This window comes from Cnephaeus nilssonii (genome assembly GCF_951640355.1).
Source record: "Cnephaeus nilssonii genome assembly, chromosome: 16".
NCBI classification, from domain to species: Eukaryota; Metazoa; Chordata; class Mammalia; order Chiroptera; family Vespertilionidae; genus Cnephaeus; species Cnephaeus nilssonii.
The window spans coordinates 51,893,483-51,910,041 of record NC_137087.1 but is presented as its reverse complement, the minus strand read 5'-3'; the positions used below and the strand labels follow the sequence as shown (position 1 = coordinate 51,910,041).

Here is a 16,559-nt window from a genome sequence, read left to right as displayed (position 1 = left end):
TCATGTGGATCTTGGATCTTGGAGCTGCACTGGAGTTACAGGCATGGTCCAACCCTCATGAAAGTTAGTCTAGAGAGAAACAGGCATCAATTAAATAAGCATAGGCAAGGGGCCATTCAAGTGCAGGCTAACACATGAACTCTGACTTGTCTAGAGCATTAAGTCAAGAGGTTAAAAAAAGTTTCTTGTCTAGTAAAGGAAGATGGGGTCTTGCCATCTGTTTTCATAGATGGGCTGGGGAAGAAGGAACAATGAAAAGTGATTAAGATTCTACTTTAGGCAACTGGATAAGAAGAGATGCATTTAACTAAGATGGAGCAGGAAGGGAAACAGGAAAGGTTATGGTGTGTGTGTGTGTGTGTGTGTGTGTGTGTGTGTGTGTGTGTGTTTAGGGAGAAGATATTCAATAAAGATACTTGTTGACCTTGAGGTACTTGAGTGTCACTGAGGGGGACTGGAACTCAGGAGAAAGGTCAGAACTTGAAAGTCAGATTTGGGTGTCATAGCCTTTTAGGTATATTTCCAAGTCACAGGAGAGGGAGGGTTTTCTCAAGTATGAGGAATTAAAGCAGGGAATGGCAGACTTTGATCTGGGCTCACATCTGGCCTGAATCTGCTTTTGCAAATAAAGTTTTATTCGAACAGAGCCATGTTCATTCAATTATATATTGTCTAATACTTTCACTCTACAACAACAGAGTTGAGTAGTTGCAACAGAGCTCATGTGGCCTGCAAAGCCTGAACTGTCTGGCCTTCACAGAACATGCTTGCCAACCCCTGCTTTAGAGGAATGAAGAGATGGTGATGCTGAAACTCTAGGCTGAGAAGAGAAAACAACCTCAGAGGCAAAGAAAGGCTGTCTTGGAATTAGAAAGAAATTTTGTTGAAGGTTATTATGAAAGGCAAAAAGAGAAGTTGTAAAAAAGAAGTCCCAAAGCAATTGAAAGGAAGGTTGAAGGAGAAACCACTGAATTTGGAAGTTAGATTATGAGTGACTCAGAGAAGTTTGGGGAGATGGTAGTAGTAAAGGTCTGACATCAGTGGGTTGAAGTTTAAATGAGGAAATCAACAGACCACTCTTAAAGAACTCTGGTGGAAACAGGAAGTAGTGGAAGGAGATGGTAGTCCGAAGTGGCAGGATCAGTGGGAGATGATATTACTGATGAAGGTCATACAAATGCACCAGAATAAAAGGGAACGTGGTGGGCAGTGCAGCTAACTCTGAATAAGAGTCCCACATAGAGGAAAGAAGTTCAATAAAAGATCAGAAGGGGGTTAGCTTTACAAAGAAATGGGAATGCTTTCTTTCTCTGAAAAGGGTTGAGGATGAAAAATGACGAAGAGAACATTCTTAGAGCTTTCCCTTTGCTCGGTGATATAAGAAGCCGTATGATTTACTGAAAGTTGGGGGAATTGAAGGGAAAGGTTCAACTTCTGCCTGTTTTAAGAATGAATATTAACTCAAAGCTGGAATTTAACTAAATAACTCACATTCCCTTTTCAGACATTGGGTATCTCAATAAAAATATTATCCTAACCCCAAAGTCCTGACTCTGTCATCTAGATCAGCCATTTTTAACCTTTTTCATCTCATGGCACACATAAAACTAATTACTAAAAATATATATTTTTGGCTGATCTGACAAAAAACATAGGTATAATCTGGATTCATTCACACCGAATGGCTATTGTTGTGTTGGCTGTTGTCATTTTTTTAATTTGACAATCTAAAGGAAAAGAGGTCAGTGCCACTGACTAAACAATCAGGTATGGTGTGTAAAAAATATTCTTGCACCACACCAGTTCAAAATCACTGCTCTAGATCATACGTTGGCAAACTTTTGCAGTAAAAGGATAGATAGTAAATAGGCTTTGTGGAACACATGATCTATTCCTTGTTTTAGTTTTTACGTATTCCTTTAAAAATGTAAAAACCATTCTTATCTTGTTAGTCCCATTTGAAAAAGGGTGGATTTTCCTTGTGGGTTGTAGTTTGACAACCCCGATCTGGATTACTGGTGTCTTAAAACCCAGCTAAGGTTTCCTTTTTATTATAAAGGAATATGTGTCATTAGTAGAAGTTTAAATGTTGATTACTAACCTAAAAGGATTACTTTCCCAACCCCATTCCCTTCATGAGTTACACCAATGTCTTGAGTTACACACAGTTTGGGTTTGATCAATGTTGATGCACTGAAAGGTGATAGGTAAGTTACCTCAATTCCCACGGACTGGTGGTTCAGATCAACCGAAGGCAGAACTGGGTGAGGTCTGTTGATGAGCCACAGGAAGATGGCGACTCCAAAGGTCAGGAGGCAGATCAGTGCCGGGGTTGGAAGTGGGGAAAACAAGAAGTTAAAGATAAAAAGCATCTTTGTGAATAGCAGCAGGAAATGCAGGCCTAAAAAAAAAAGAGAGAGAAGGAAACAAAAAGTTAGAGGAAATGACTGTATCTTTTTTACTCAATCTGTCTAGATTTATAGGACACACGCGCGCACGCGCGCGCGCGCGCGCGCGCACACACACACACACACACACACACACACACACACACACACGGCTTCTCCTCCTCCAACTAGCCCGGGTTGGGCCTCTCTAGTAGCAGAATTTTTCGCACTGTTTCCCTTAGCAATGTTGAAGATAATAGAATGTGTTCTACTGTACCCAGCTGCTCCTGGACTGTCCTCCCACAAGGTGGAAAGGATCAAAGGAAAAAAGTTAATCATTTCCCAGACAATTTTGAGGGATGACTGTCCTTTTATTTCTGGCCCACAAAGCCTAGAAGCAGCCTTCTGGACCCAACATAAGCTGGTAGGCGGAGGATGGGGCTGCAGAGAGCTTCCCTTTGCCCAGGCAGGCAAGGGTCAAGAAGGACCCTTCCGGCTGGATTTCCCTAGTATAAACCAAATGGCAGAGGGAACCTCTGTAGACGTGAAACCACAGGTTTTAGAAATCAAGTGCTCTGCATGAAGGACATTTCCTGCTGGCCAGATAGGCCTTGTCATTGCTTTCTGTTTTTTAAAGCATCAGGAGGGGCTTACTATGTCCAATGTACTCTCCTCTGGGGATTCTGGGGGAAACATTTTTTTATTGGAGGCCACATGAATCAGGTAGGCAGAAAGGGTGCTGGAAAATGGGCCTGGCACATGGTGGCAGGTGAGCCTGGGAGATTTGGGCCAGGAAGAGATCTCAAGAAACCAAGAGCAGCCCTAGCTGGTTTGGCTCAGTGGATAGAGTGTCGGCCTGCAGACTGAAGGGTCTCAGGTTCGATTCTGGCCAAGGGCACATGACCAGGTTGTGGGCTCGATCCCCAGTAGGGGTGTGCAGGAGGCAGCCAATCAATGATTCTCTCCTATCATTGATGTTTCTATCTCTCTCTTCCTCTCCCTTCCTCTCTGAAATCAATAAAGAAATATATATTTTTTAAAATATATTTTATTGATTTTTTACAGAGAGGAAGCGAGAGGGATAGAGAGTTAGAAACATCGTTGAGAGAGAAACATCGATCAGCTGCCTCTTGCACACCCCCTACTGGGGATGTGCCCGCAACCAAGGTACATGCCCTTGACCGGAATCGAACCTGGGACCCTTCAGTCTGCAGGCCGACGCTCTATCCACTGAGCCAAACCGGTTTCAGCAATAAAGAAATATATTAAAAAAAGAAAGAAAGAAAGAAACCAAGAGCAACAAAGCCTTCTTCCAACACATCTTTTATTGTCACTCCTAGCCAAGAGGAACAGCTTGAAACTACACTAACAGAAGGGACTAAAGTTTGGGCAGGTCCTAGGAACCAACTCCTGCCTCAGAGCTTTCACACTGATTAGAATGGTAACGGCAGCAAACACAGGAGCGTTGACTTGATGCCAAGCCCTGAGCTTGTAACGGAATGAAAGGCACTGGACTCCACCTTGTTCAAGCCTTTCTTGTTCCCTGGCCTTCCCACGAAAAGCTCCTCTTTTGTCTTGCATACAGATATGGTAATCATTAGAGGAATTCTGCTTGGAGAAGGACATTTACAAAGACAGCCCCTCTCATTTCCCTCCCTTGACATAAAAGAAGCCTGAACTCTGTACTTTCTTAAGATGGATTTGAGGAACCACTAAGTCTCCCATCTTCTTAGTTGGCGCCTTCTTATCCATTAGCCTTTCCTCAGCCTGAATTCTGGTGTTTTTGAATTTTGACGGTTCGAAGTATTGGACCCACAGATTTTGGACCAACAACAGGATAAGTTGTTTGCATGAATTACCTAATTTAACCTGACCAATGTCCTAAAGTAGCATTTTTCCAGACAACAATATAGAAACTCCCAGGGGGTAAAGTGACTTATCCAAGTCCATTTACCATTTTCATTGATGCTTCCCCATTAAAAGCTATAAAACCACAACTTAGTTTTTCCTTATAGAGATTAGCCCCCAAGTTCAAGGAGACTGGATTTGTCTGGCAGCTTACAGGTGAGAGCAAAGTTACAGGTGCATTCCTCAAAGTTTACTTCAGTGCCCTATGGAACAGTATGTCAAATCACAAGACCAAAGCAAGTCCAATAAAACACTTTATCAGATCAAGATCATCATCGCTTGATATGTGATACCTTAATCAATAAAGAAATTAAAAAAAAAAAAGATCATCATCGCCCTTTGAACTGTGGGGCAGCTGCCATTAGCTGGTATCCAGAACACACTCACTCCGTGCTAACCAAGGCTGTAAAACTTAGGAATTTTGTGTGGGAGTGAGACCAGTCCCAAGAAACCCTGAGTCATTCATCATTTATCTGCCCCCTGATTGGTTATCACCTGAGTTTGGAGTAGTCCCTCTCCATTTTATGGAGGAAAAATGAACTTCCAGAGACTGGGATGACAGTCTCCAACTCCTTGGTTTCTTCCACATTGTGTTTAGGGGAAGGAAAAGACAACAAAGCAAAAACAAAAGCAAGGCCCCACAGGTGCCACCTTATGTCACAATAGGTGCTATTGTGACTGCCTGCCAGGATTCTGAGAGCAGGGATTTGTGGAATCCAGCCTTACCTGGACTTGTGTGCTGAAGTGGCTCTCCAGGAGGCAGAACCTGTTCAAGAGCCAGCCATTCAGAACGCGACTCTAAGGCCGGCCACCCCAACCGAGGCCAAGCCAGGAGGGTTGTGAAATTGACAGAGCAGAAAGCAATGCCAAAGGGAGGAGAAGCCTGCTCTGCCTTCGCCCATCCTGCCCACCACCAGCCCCTCCCCTCAGCCTGGGACATTGCCACCAGCCCCGTAGTGTCTTGTGCTCCAGGATTCTTCTCTCTGCCCCAATGCCCCTGTCAAATTAAGAGGTTCTTACCTGCATACCCACCCCCCACCCACTTCTCAGCTATGAGAACACATTGTTGCATTGAGGACTTTGCCCTCTTCCTACAGATGGCAGATTCAGTGGGAGACTTGGCAAACAGCGACTTTAAAAGAGGGTCTAAAGGTGAAATTTATGTTCAGTTGTGGCAGTATGGGAGGGGGAGGGAGGGCCAATAGCCTGGCAGGTAGCATAAAGGGAGAGGGGAGAAAAAGAGGAAAGGAAGAGGGAGAGGGAGAGGGAGAGGGAGAGAAAGAGAAAGGCAGCATCTGCTGTCAACCTTGACTGACGGTTATCATGTAGTAATATCAGCTTGAGGTCACCAGATGGTCAGATTTTTTTTTTTTCTCCCTAGAAAACCTGGAACACTGGGTTTTTATGAAACCTCCATTTTAACTCTTGGCTCAAATGGTAAGTGTCCGGTTTGGGATTAACAAAAACATATGTGGTTTAACCTGGACTGTGGTCCGCCAATGAGCACTTCTGTTAGACATATTCCAGCCATACTGCCCACAAATGGAATGAGACAGACGACTTCCTCACAAACAAGGGAGGTGTTTATGAATGCCAAGACCGGTTTCAGGAGAATAAAAGCACCTTGCCTGCACTGGATTTCGGAAGCCGCTGAAGGATGTATCTGTGTGTCAACTGCAATAGTGTGCTTTCCTATTACTGACCTGGCATCCAATTCAAATAGGATATGCTCAGACTTTCAGCCGGTCCCTCCCTGCCTCCCCACATTTTTAAAACTTGAGGTAGAATTTGAACAACACAGGATTAATCATTTTTAAATGTACAATTTAGGAACATTTAGTTCATTCATAACGTTGTACAACCACCACCTCTAATAAATCCCAAAACATCGCTCTCACCCCAGAAAGGACACCCTGTAACACATTAAGCATTCACTCCCCATTCTTTTCTCCTCCCAGACCTCAGCAACCTCAAATTTACTTTCTGCTTCTATTGATTGGCTAATTCTGAATATTTCGTAGAAATGACATTATATAATATGGGACTCTTTGTGTGTGATTTCTTTTATTCAGTATAATATTTTCAAGATTTATTCATGTTACACACTGACAGACTTCAGAGAGGAGGGGGGTTGGGAGGGGAACTGGAAGAGATTAACCAAAAAACATATATGCATATATGCATAAGCCGTGGACACAGACAGGTATGTGGTGAAGGCCTGTGGGGCAGGGGCTGGGTAGAGGTGGGCAAAGGGGGACATCTGTAATAGTGTCAACAACAAAAAGAAAAGATTTATCCATGTTATGTATCAGTTCTTCATCCCTTCATATGGCTGCTAAATTAGCCCATCTTTTCATTTGCTTATGGCATTTGCATTTCTTCTGTAAAGAGATGTCTATTCCAGTTCTTTGCCCATTTTTAAATTGGTTGTTTTTTTGTTTTGGGGTTTTAAGAGACCTTTATGATTCACTAATATTTTCTCCCATTCTGCAGTCTTTTCACTATCTTGACAGTCTTCTTTTTAATGCACTAAACACATATTTTTAACCTTGTAATGCTACCTACCCCTAGAGAGGATTTGTGCCCCTATCATGTAACTCTCACTATAAATGGGAGAAACAGAGGGTCTGTGAGAAGGTAAGATCTTCAGGTTGTGTTACACCATCCTGACTGGGAAGCTCGGGTAACCATTCCAACCTTTAGAATTTGTTAACACATACGTGCTCAAATGAACAAGGGGAAAGCCACCATTGCTTCTGTCATGTGTCCTGTGTCACTTAAATGACAATTCTGTTTTGGCCACTTCACAGAATGCCTTGCAAGCAATTGGTGAGAGAGCATTTCCTCTTCCCTTTACATCACTCCTAGTTGGGAAAGTGTGGGTAGGGAGAAGTGCAATAGTGGTAAAGAAAAGAGGAAAGAGAATTGTGTTTTGCTGTATCCGGGAGTTCCTGTTCCAAGTTATCTGAAGATGGTAGGGCGAGCCACAGTGCACATTAGGATGGTCCCAAGTGGAAAGCTTCCTCCACTTCTGATGTGGTCACAGTGACATGCCTCTGACCCACACCCCTGGATGCCAATTGCCCCCAGCATTCCCCTTGATTCACTCTAGGGTCTTCCATTGTCTTGTGGTATGGATGGCCATAGCCATGTCTCTCATCTTCTGGCACCTATCCTGTTTAATTCCTGAGCTAGCTGAAAGACCCCTTCTGCTTGCAAGCTTCTAGGGCCAGCCTTGGTGTCTAGGTTATGATCACCCCATATTCAGCTTTGGGTTTTGCTTCTCTGTGGATTTAGAACAGTATTTCTTCATTACATCTAATTTTATTTGAATAAAACCCCTAAATGGCCCCTTCTACCCTAACATTCACATTTTGATTGACCATAAGTTCATTTCTACCTTAGAGTCTCTGTATTTACTCTTCCCTTGGCCTGGAGCACTATTCCCCAGATCTGCAATGTTCACATATGGCTATAGGCCTGGTCTCAACTCAAATGCCACTTCCTCAGAGGTTTGCTCTGATTGCCCTATTAAATATTGCCCCTTTTACCCCAGTCACTACCATGAACCTTGCTCTCTCTTTTCCGTGACACTGTTCCCTCTCCAAAATAGTCCTGGCCCCTTATCATCTATTGACCCTACAGAACTGATGTTCTAATTGGAACAGGGATTCTTCTTCTGTTCCCTGCAGTGCCTCCAGTGCCTGCACTGTGCCTGGCACACAACACAGTAAACTTCCAATGAGTGGTTGCTAAATAAATGACCAGTTTTCTGGTTCAGAATTGTATGTTCTAAATACTCTTAGTGAGCCCATTTTTTCCTTAGTAAAACTTCCCCCAAACTCCCCAAACTTAGATAATCACAAGTCATTCTGAGAATCTTGACATAGGTACTCCCAAGTCAGTATTTTGGCAAGGTAGTGGGGTAGGGGTAGTGGGTGGTGAAGAGAGTGTATTTCTTTCACTTTTCTTTTCTTTTCTTTTAAATCCTCACCTGATGATATTTTTTCCATTGCTTTTTTTTTTTTTTTTTTTTTTTTGTAGAGAGAGTGGAAGAGAGAGAAAGACAGAGAGAAATATCAATGTGAGAGAAACACATCAATTGGTTGCCTCCTGCATGCGCCCTGACCAGGGCCCAGGTAGGGGAGGAGCCTGCAACCCAACCAAGGTACGTGCCCTTGACTGGAATTAAATCCAGGACCCTTTGGTCTGCAAGCTGACACTCTGTCCACTGAGCAAAACTAGCTAAGGCAAAAAGAATATATTTCTTTTTTTATTTCTTTATTGATTAAGGTATTACATATGTGTATTTCTAATACATATCAAGGACCACTCAGGATCAGTCAACTTCAGACTTGGTAGAACCTACAGAATAAATCGTATCAAATAAAGTCAACAATAGTGGTAAGTAGGCAGAAAGTCCAGACTAGAAATAAATAATTCTGTTATCCTGGGTTTCTGGAATTCAAGCAAATTATCTTTGCTTTGAGGCCTGAAGAACTAATTACTTTCTATGAAATACTGAGATGTAAAATATAATTATAGATTTTTTTTAAAAAACCTCCCTCCTAGCAAGTGGCACACTCATTTGGATTTGATTGGTTTCTCTGTTCTCTTGCATGTATGGGCTTAGTCTGTGGTGAGAGAAAGCTCATTAAATGGGAGACCAGAGTCCCCAAGTTCTCACACCCAATTAGTTAACACATTCTTCCATTTGGAGTTTCTTTCTCCTAGAGACTATGTCACAGGTTTTCACAACTCATAATGACTCCGATGGGGTCTGTGTGTTATTGAAGAGGCTGTATATGAAAGTTTGGGTTCATTGGCTGGGCATTAAATTGCTAACTCAGCCTTCATTTTTATTTTCCCTAAATTCCTATCACCCCTCATTTAGGAGACAACCACCTCAGTCCTTAAATACATAGTTAATATTTCTAGACAAATTCCAAAGTAATGGCAAAAGGTCAATAGAACATTACAAACCAATCATTTTATGAGCATACTTGGAAGGTCTGATAGCCTTCTCCTTAATATGCAATGAATAAAAACCAGATATTCATTCTATATCAAGGTGCTTCACCCAGTTTCATCAGAACCCTGAACTAAGGGATTTTCTTACACCACTTTACTCTTCTGTATCCAATGTCATTTTTTCATTACTAAGAAATAAAAGAGAACATGTTTTGAGACAACGATCCTGTTTCAGAAAACAAATAGTCAGATAAAAGCCTGGTATGGTAGAGCATTGGTTCTTAAGGAGAGTAAATCTCAGCTACAGGTTACTTAAAATTAGGGGAAAACATTCAACTTCACTTATAGCTTTAAAAATGCACATTTAATGGATGGACCTGGAGAGCATCATGCTAAGTGAAACAGGGCAGTCAGAGAAAGATAAATATCACATGATCTCACTCATTTGTGGAATATAATAAACAACATTAACTGATGAACTAAAATAGATCAAGAGACATAGAAGCATCGAACAGACCATCCAACCTCAGAGGGAAGGCAGGGGGTGGAGGGAGATCAACCAAAGGACTTGTATGCATGCATATAAGCATAACCCATGGACACGGACAGTAGTGGGTGAAGGCATGTGCTGGGAGGGGAGGGGGACGACCAGGGAGAGGTCAATGGGGAAAAAAGGAGACATATGTAATACTTTAAAAAATAAAGAATTAAATTTAAAGAATGCACATTTAAATGAAATGCCTTTTCCCCACCCCTTAGGTTAGTCATGATGAAATAGTGCAAAATGTGCTGTGAGTCATGGAAACAAATTTGGTGCAGCCTCCTTAGAGATGTGCCCCTTGCCCTTGACCACAATTCAGGATGTGTGCCCTTTCACCTAATGACTCTGCTAGTAATTTTTCCTGTAGAAAGATACCAGTTCAATCCAGTGCCTCACATGTGGCTGTGTAAGGTACCTGTGAAGGATGCGAGTCAGACTACTTGGGCTCAAACCCTTCTTGGTCATCTTCTTTGTGACCGGGGGTAGATCCCCACTGTGTGGTTTCTAATCTGGAAACTGGTAATAATTTCTGCCTCAGAAGGCTGTCCCCATGACTAAAGGGGTTAATGTACCTGTAAAGTGCTTAGAACTGTGCCTGATGCATACATAGTCTCAGGTCTTAGCTATTCTGTTCATCATCATCAAATCTATAAAAGTGTTTATAGCCCTGGACAGTGTGGTTCAGTAAATAGAGCATTGACCTGCATACCGAAGGGTCTCGGGTTTGATTCCTGGTCAAGGGCATGTATCTGGGTTTCAGGTTTGATCCGGTCCAGCCTGGAGGCAACCAAATGATGTGTCGATGTTTCTCTCTCTCTCTCCACGCGCCCCCCTCCTCCTGCCCAATTCCCTCCCTTTTCACTCTCTGTAAAAATCAATGGGAAAAATATCCTTGAGTGAGAATTAAAAAACAAAAAGAAAGGAAGGAAGGAAGGAAGGAAGGAAGGAAGGAAGGAAGGAAGGAAGGAAGGAAGGAAGGAAGGAAAGAAAGAAAGAAAGAAAGAAAGAAAGAAAGAAAGAAAGAAAGAAAGAAAGAAAGAAAGAAAGAAAGAAAAGAAAAGAAAGAAAGGAAAGTATTTATAATGCCAGAGACCAGGAGAGCCTTCCTTGACAGGAGAGTAACCTCTTGGCAGGTATGGAAAAGAATAAAGAAGATCTGCATGCCTTGATATGGAAAGTAGAAAGAAAAGCAGCAACAACCATGATCAGACAATCTGTATATTTTTGAGTTGTTAAATGCATACTCCTCATAGAAAAAGATAGATGGGAGAGGGAAAATCATGAATGAATTTTCCAGAAATTTCGAGTGTGCGATCATCAGCCAAAGATATTGAAGTGCTTGGCTGTGTATTAGACATCATTCCAGGGGATGGGAAGCAGTAGTGAAAACCCCACCCTGGTGGGGCTGTATTTTATTGGAGAGTTTGACAACAAGCCTAAACAATACCTAGATTATATTTTTTTAAATGGAATAAAAAAATAAACTAGAGGAGGAGGATTGAGGGTTCATCAGGGTTGTGTTTTGTTGCTGTTTTTAATCGGGGAGGTTAGAGTAGGTCTCCTAAGGGAAGTGACACTTGAGAGTATGTATCACTTATCACTTGATCTGAAATATGCATGCTATCCTCAACAAACCATAAAGTGAACACCTCCAAATTATCCTGCCCTGGACTTTGGCAGCTGACTGAGGAAGTTGCGCCACCTTTCAGGGGGTGGGGCGGCATTTCCTGCCAGCACCCCTGAGAATACAGCCTCGCTTTGTTTCTAAACATGCAGCTGTCCCACCACCACAGCCGCACTGTCTTTCCCCCAGCACTGGTGAGCGCAGTGCTCTCAGCCACTGAGCAGGCCGGTCCCACAGCAGCTCTGGGGGTGGAAACACTTTTCATTCATTTCTTTAGCAGATAAGAAACCAGAGCAAAGATCACATTTCAGTCCCAGGGCCTCAAGCTGCTGAGGAAAGAGGCTGGCCTAAGCTCCTGACCTACGAGCCTGCAGATAACTTCCCAGCCAATCGCCAGCGGTGCTCAGGTGACTTACAGTAACCTTCCCCACCAAGCAGGGCCATGGCTCCAGGCAAAGGTGGCTCTCCTCCTCTGGAGGCCTGGCGCCCAGCCTGCTCTGAAGCACACACACACCTGGGGATGGCCCAAGACAGAGGAGAAAGGGCCTTTCTCACCTCCACAGGGCCGTGCCGGGCAGGACAAGAAGACAGCATTACCGAAGGAGACCCCTACTCAACCCCAGAGGCTGGCCCAGTAGTCACTGCCACACCACGGAAAGGTTCTGTGAGAGTTTCAATAATTAACACAGGAAAGTGATAGGAAGCTCCCACATGTCGCTCTTTCTAGCCCAATTGCTAGGCCACATGTTAACAGTTCCAGCTTGGACGGGAGCTGACAGAGAGAGGGTGAGGGCTAGGCATGGGACAGGTGCCCTGGCCCGCCAGCAAGCACCCCATCAATACATCGTTAGGGTTTCAGTGCAAATCCTTTGGGGATAGCTTTGCTGCCAAATCACACAGGAAAAGCTGCAGGAACCAGAGCTCAGGAGGGTTGTGAGAAATGGGTTCAGGTCTCAGGGAGGCTTCCTGCAATTCTGTGAACTTAGGCCATGAGAACTTCCAGGCAGAGGCTGCCAGACTTTCAGATGCCATTGTGCCCAACACAGTGCCTGGGTCACCTTCCCCTTTCACTCACTACTGGCACAAGTTTAGAGTAAGGTAACTAGGGAAGGGGAGCTGTTGAAGAAAACAGGTCTCAGAATTCAATCCCGCAATGACACGATGTGCACCTGTCACATCGTATCATTGCAGAGGGGGGCAGAATCAGCTGAGCCCTCCTCTGAAATGCCACGGCCAGGGGCTTCATGCCATGGCAAGGACAATGCTAAGCAGCCTGACCCGAATGAAGCCAAGGTCCACTCATTCTGCAAGCATTTGATGATATGAGCACCTACTATGTGCTAGGCAGTGTGCTCAGCATGGGGAAAGCACACGTAGAGTACATAGTAGGGAATAAAGCCAGTTATCCAGGCAGTAAACACATGCTCTATGTTGGGATGTACCCCAGTTTTGAGAGCATCCGGTGGGCTGGAGAAGTATGTGTATGGCAATAGATTTATTTATTCTCTGCACTTTAAATTGACTTATAATTTACTTTTAATAAGGCCAACAAAGAGCTTGGATCCACTGTGCCATGTGCAGGGAGAAAAACACTTAGAAGATATAGTTCCTGCCCTTTGAGGACTTAAGAGTCTATCAAACACTGAACATACTTAGAGAAGGATTCAGTGTGTGGGACACGGGCTAATGAATTTGGAGAAGGGAGAGGCTAGTGTAGACTAAAGTGGGTGGAGGTAAAGGTATGGAGCTCTAGACCCTCAGGGGTCTAGATCCCCTGACTTTATTGCCAATAGTCTCATTCCCAGGATCAATCAAGGATGATGACCCTATTGACGACGCCAATGGCAAATAAACCCTCAGCTAAGGGTCCAGCCAGGGTCACTGTCACCGAACCATCCTTCTCAAATGTTTTCTGGGTCTCCCCTTCTACTGTATCCATGGATACCAGTCACTGCATTAGGTCGGATGAACCTCAGTGGAAGCGAGGAAGGGGATACCCAGATGTGGGTGACAGCTAATAGGGCTAGAGGCACTAAAGCAGGACATTTAGGGACAGGATGGTGAAGGGGTATTTCTGATTTAGTTGAAAAGAAAAAGAAAAAGGAAGAAAAAGCTTCCAAGAAGGCTGAATGAGACAGTGCCTGGGGCCTGGTTTTGACACCACATCACTGTCATTTCAGTTCACAAACACCAGAGAGCCTTGGCCAGTTGAGCTGAGTGGTATTTAATAGGAAAGCCCTCATTAGATCAACTAACTCAGTCCATGAAGGTACCCTGAAATAGTTGTTGAGACACTCATTGATAGGCTGGTGACAGGCAGTGACAAATCCAACTGGATCACCATCAGGTTTCCCACAAATCACAGTCCAGCAGCCCTACCCTAAGGAATACCTTGCACCCCCAATGCTCCCCAAGTCTGTTGCTGACCAAGTGATTTATGAGAGGACTGAGGTCAGGAAACCCAGTCTCAAAGGTCTACTGGATTTGATAAGAGAGCCTGTAAAAAGATAGGCTGGACAAAGTGCTAGGTCACGTCACCATGCCAGGATAAGGTCAGGGTGATGCAAGAATTTGTGAAAGAGACCTTGCTACCTGGGCTCTCTGCGGAATCAGCCCTCATGCTACCTGGTTTGGCCAATGGTCAGGAGTCACCAGATCCAATTTGCAAATAAGCTTTATTGCCCATAGTCTCCTTTCCAGAGGCAAACTTGTAAGGTCATTGCCTTTTCAAGTACCAAAGCAATAGCTCTACTACTACTAGGTGTGTGGCCAGGTGTAGGCAGTGACAATGTCACTGAGTGTAAGTTCCCTCAACTGTATACAAGAAGGGGCCAGTGATAATTTCTATTCCAAAGGGATACTGGGTGGGCCTTCTGGTACACTGTTGGGCACATGGGGAGTTCTCAGTAGACTAGTTCCCCTTCCACTCACCTGTTTCCAACTCATTGTCAATATCAGATGTTCTATTTTGAGAAATCCCAAATGAGAAGAGATAATCAAGGTCTTCATACTATAACCATCTTTCAACTTATGTGCAAAGGTCTTAACTCCTCATTTCTATCTAAACAGAGGATTTGTAGCTGGAGAGGGGATGGTATACCTCTGAGCTCCGACCCACCCATCTCCTCTCATCCTACCCCACCCCTGCGTTCTCCTACAAGCCCTTCACAACCTCATAACTCTTATAGTAGAACGACCACTGGGAACCCAGAGATCTACTACCAGCTCCCCTGAAGAGGGGGGGTACCATGGCCTTCTCATAGCAGTACAAGGGCTACCTGACCTAACATGAATGAAGTAAGAGCCTGGGAAATATCAGGCCCTGTGCCGGAGGAAAGAAGGAGTGAGGGTCCATTTCTGACCTCAAGGCATAGTCACCTAGGGGAGAAACAGACCCAGTGGAGTTTACAGCAGAGTGTGAACATGCGCAGTGATGGATAAACTCAGGGCAGCCAGGGACACGTCGCCCTTGCAAGGTGCTGCCCAAGAATCAACCCAGGCTGAACCCCAAATGAGGATCAGTGCATCGCTGGCCAGGCATATGAGACAGACCGGAGCAGACACGTCACCCCTGGTTTCTAAAATATTGCCAAAAGTCTGATTTGGGAATTCCCCTCCCAGGAGGTGGGAGGACTTCTTTGAGGTGCAATTCACATAAAATTAACCATTTGAAAGTGAACAACTCAGTGGCACTTAGAACATTGACATGTTGGCCAACCACCACTTCTATCTAGGTCCTAAGCACTTTCGTCATCCCCCAAGGAAACCCTGAACCCATGTAGCAGTTATTCCTCTCCTCCCAATCCCTATCAGCCACCAATCTGCTTTCTGCTTCTCTGGATTTGAAACAAGTGGGAGGATTGTCAAAGGAGGGTTTCTCCCCGTTTCCGATTCTTTGGCCCATGAGCACTAAACTAGGTTTCTCAGAAACTGAGCCACAGCTTGCCTTTGGAACTAAACGTGTCAGAGTTCAAAGTCCAGCTCCAATCTCTGCACACCGTGTCCAGTTTCTTTCTTTCTAACTCTCAGTTTCTCTACCTATGAAACAAAGTACCTACCTCACAGATCATTTTAAAAATCAACGAGAAAAGCCCCATAAAATAGGACAGCACTGCCCCGTCGAATATATTCAATGAATGGTCCTCTAATAATTATAGTTCCAGAAAAATGTCAACCTGAAAAATATCTAATAAATAATACCTGCCCCGGTTCCCATACTTGAAAATCGTATCACAAATACAATTTTTTAGGAAGTCTGAAGAAAAGCTAATTCCACACATGAGTGGATGGAGCATGGTTTTAGCATTAGACAACTGGCTGCTTTGTGACCTTGGGGAAATTGCCATCCCTCTCTGAGCCTACTCTCTCAACCATGAAATGGTGAAACCATCCACCTCATAAGATTGTCTTAATGAAATGTGAGTGTATCGCCCTGGCTGGGTGGCTCAGTTGGTTGGAATATCATCCCATGCACCAAAAGGGTTGCGGGTTTGACTCCCTGTTGGGGCACATACCTGGGTTGCAGGTTTGATCCCCAGTCGGGGCATGGGTGGGAGGCAACCAATCAATGTTTTTCTCTCACATCGATATTTCTCTCTCTCTCTCCCTCCTTCTCTCTCTCTCTCTCTAAGATCAATGAACATGTCCACAGGTGAGGATTGAAGAAGAAGAAAAAAAAGAAAAAATGTAAGTGTATCTACTATGAGCTGTTGTATAACTGGCTTCATCTTCCCTCTGTCCATTCATTCTCTGATGCTCTCCCTTCCCCCGACCCCCCAGCCTCCCTTGCAGAATCTGTGGCCCCCCTGTATACTTAGCCGTTAGGAACTCAATGATGTACGGATTTTATTGTAGGTGTTTTTGTCCTCAAAGAGTTAGAATATAGCCTAGGAGAGATTACTGTTTTAGGTTAGTATCTAAGTCAAATGCCTGGCTAATACATTCTGTTTGGTCTGGTTAATATTTGTTATTAAAAAAAAAAGAAATTGAAATGTGTTTTTCAGGGGTATGCCTGCCTTGCATTTTGCCAGAGTCCTCACCATCGACATCTTATTATGTACCATTTACTTTACTTGGCTATATGATCTGCCTATCCTAAAAGCATCTGTGATTCTTGTTTTATTTAGGT

The 16,559-nt window shown here is 43.9% G+C and overlaps 1 protein-coding gene across 3 annotated transcripts in view; it reads right to left on the bottom strand.

The window, feature by feature from the left end:
• Positions 1-16,559, bottom strand: part of ACSL5 (acyl-CoA synthetase long chain family member 5) — a 48,020-nt gene that overhangs the window by 21,823 nt on the left and 9,638 nt on the right. For all 3 annotated transcript variants that reach the window (XM_079793781.1, XM_079793782.1, XM_079793780.1), the window contains one exon: positions 2,217-2,401. In XM_079793781.1, coding sequence (XP_079649907.1) covers positions 2,217-2,372 — 156 coding nt within the window. In that variant the 5' untranslated portion in view covers positions 2,373-2,401. The remainder of the gene's footprint in view (positions 1-2,216; positions 2,402-16,559) is intronic.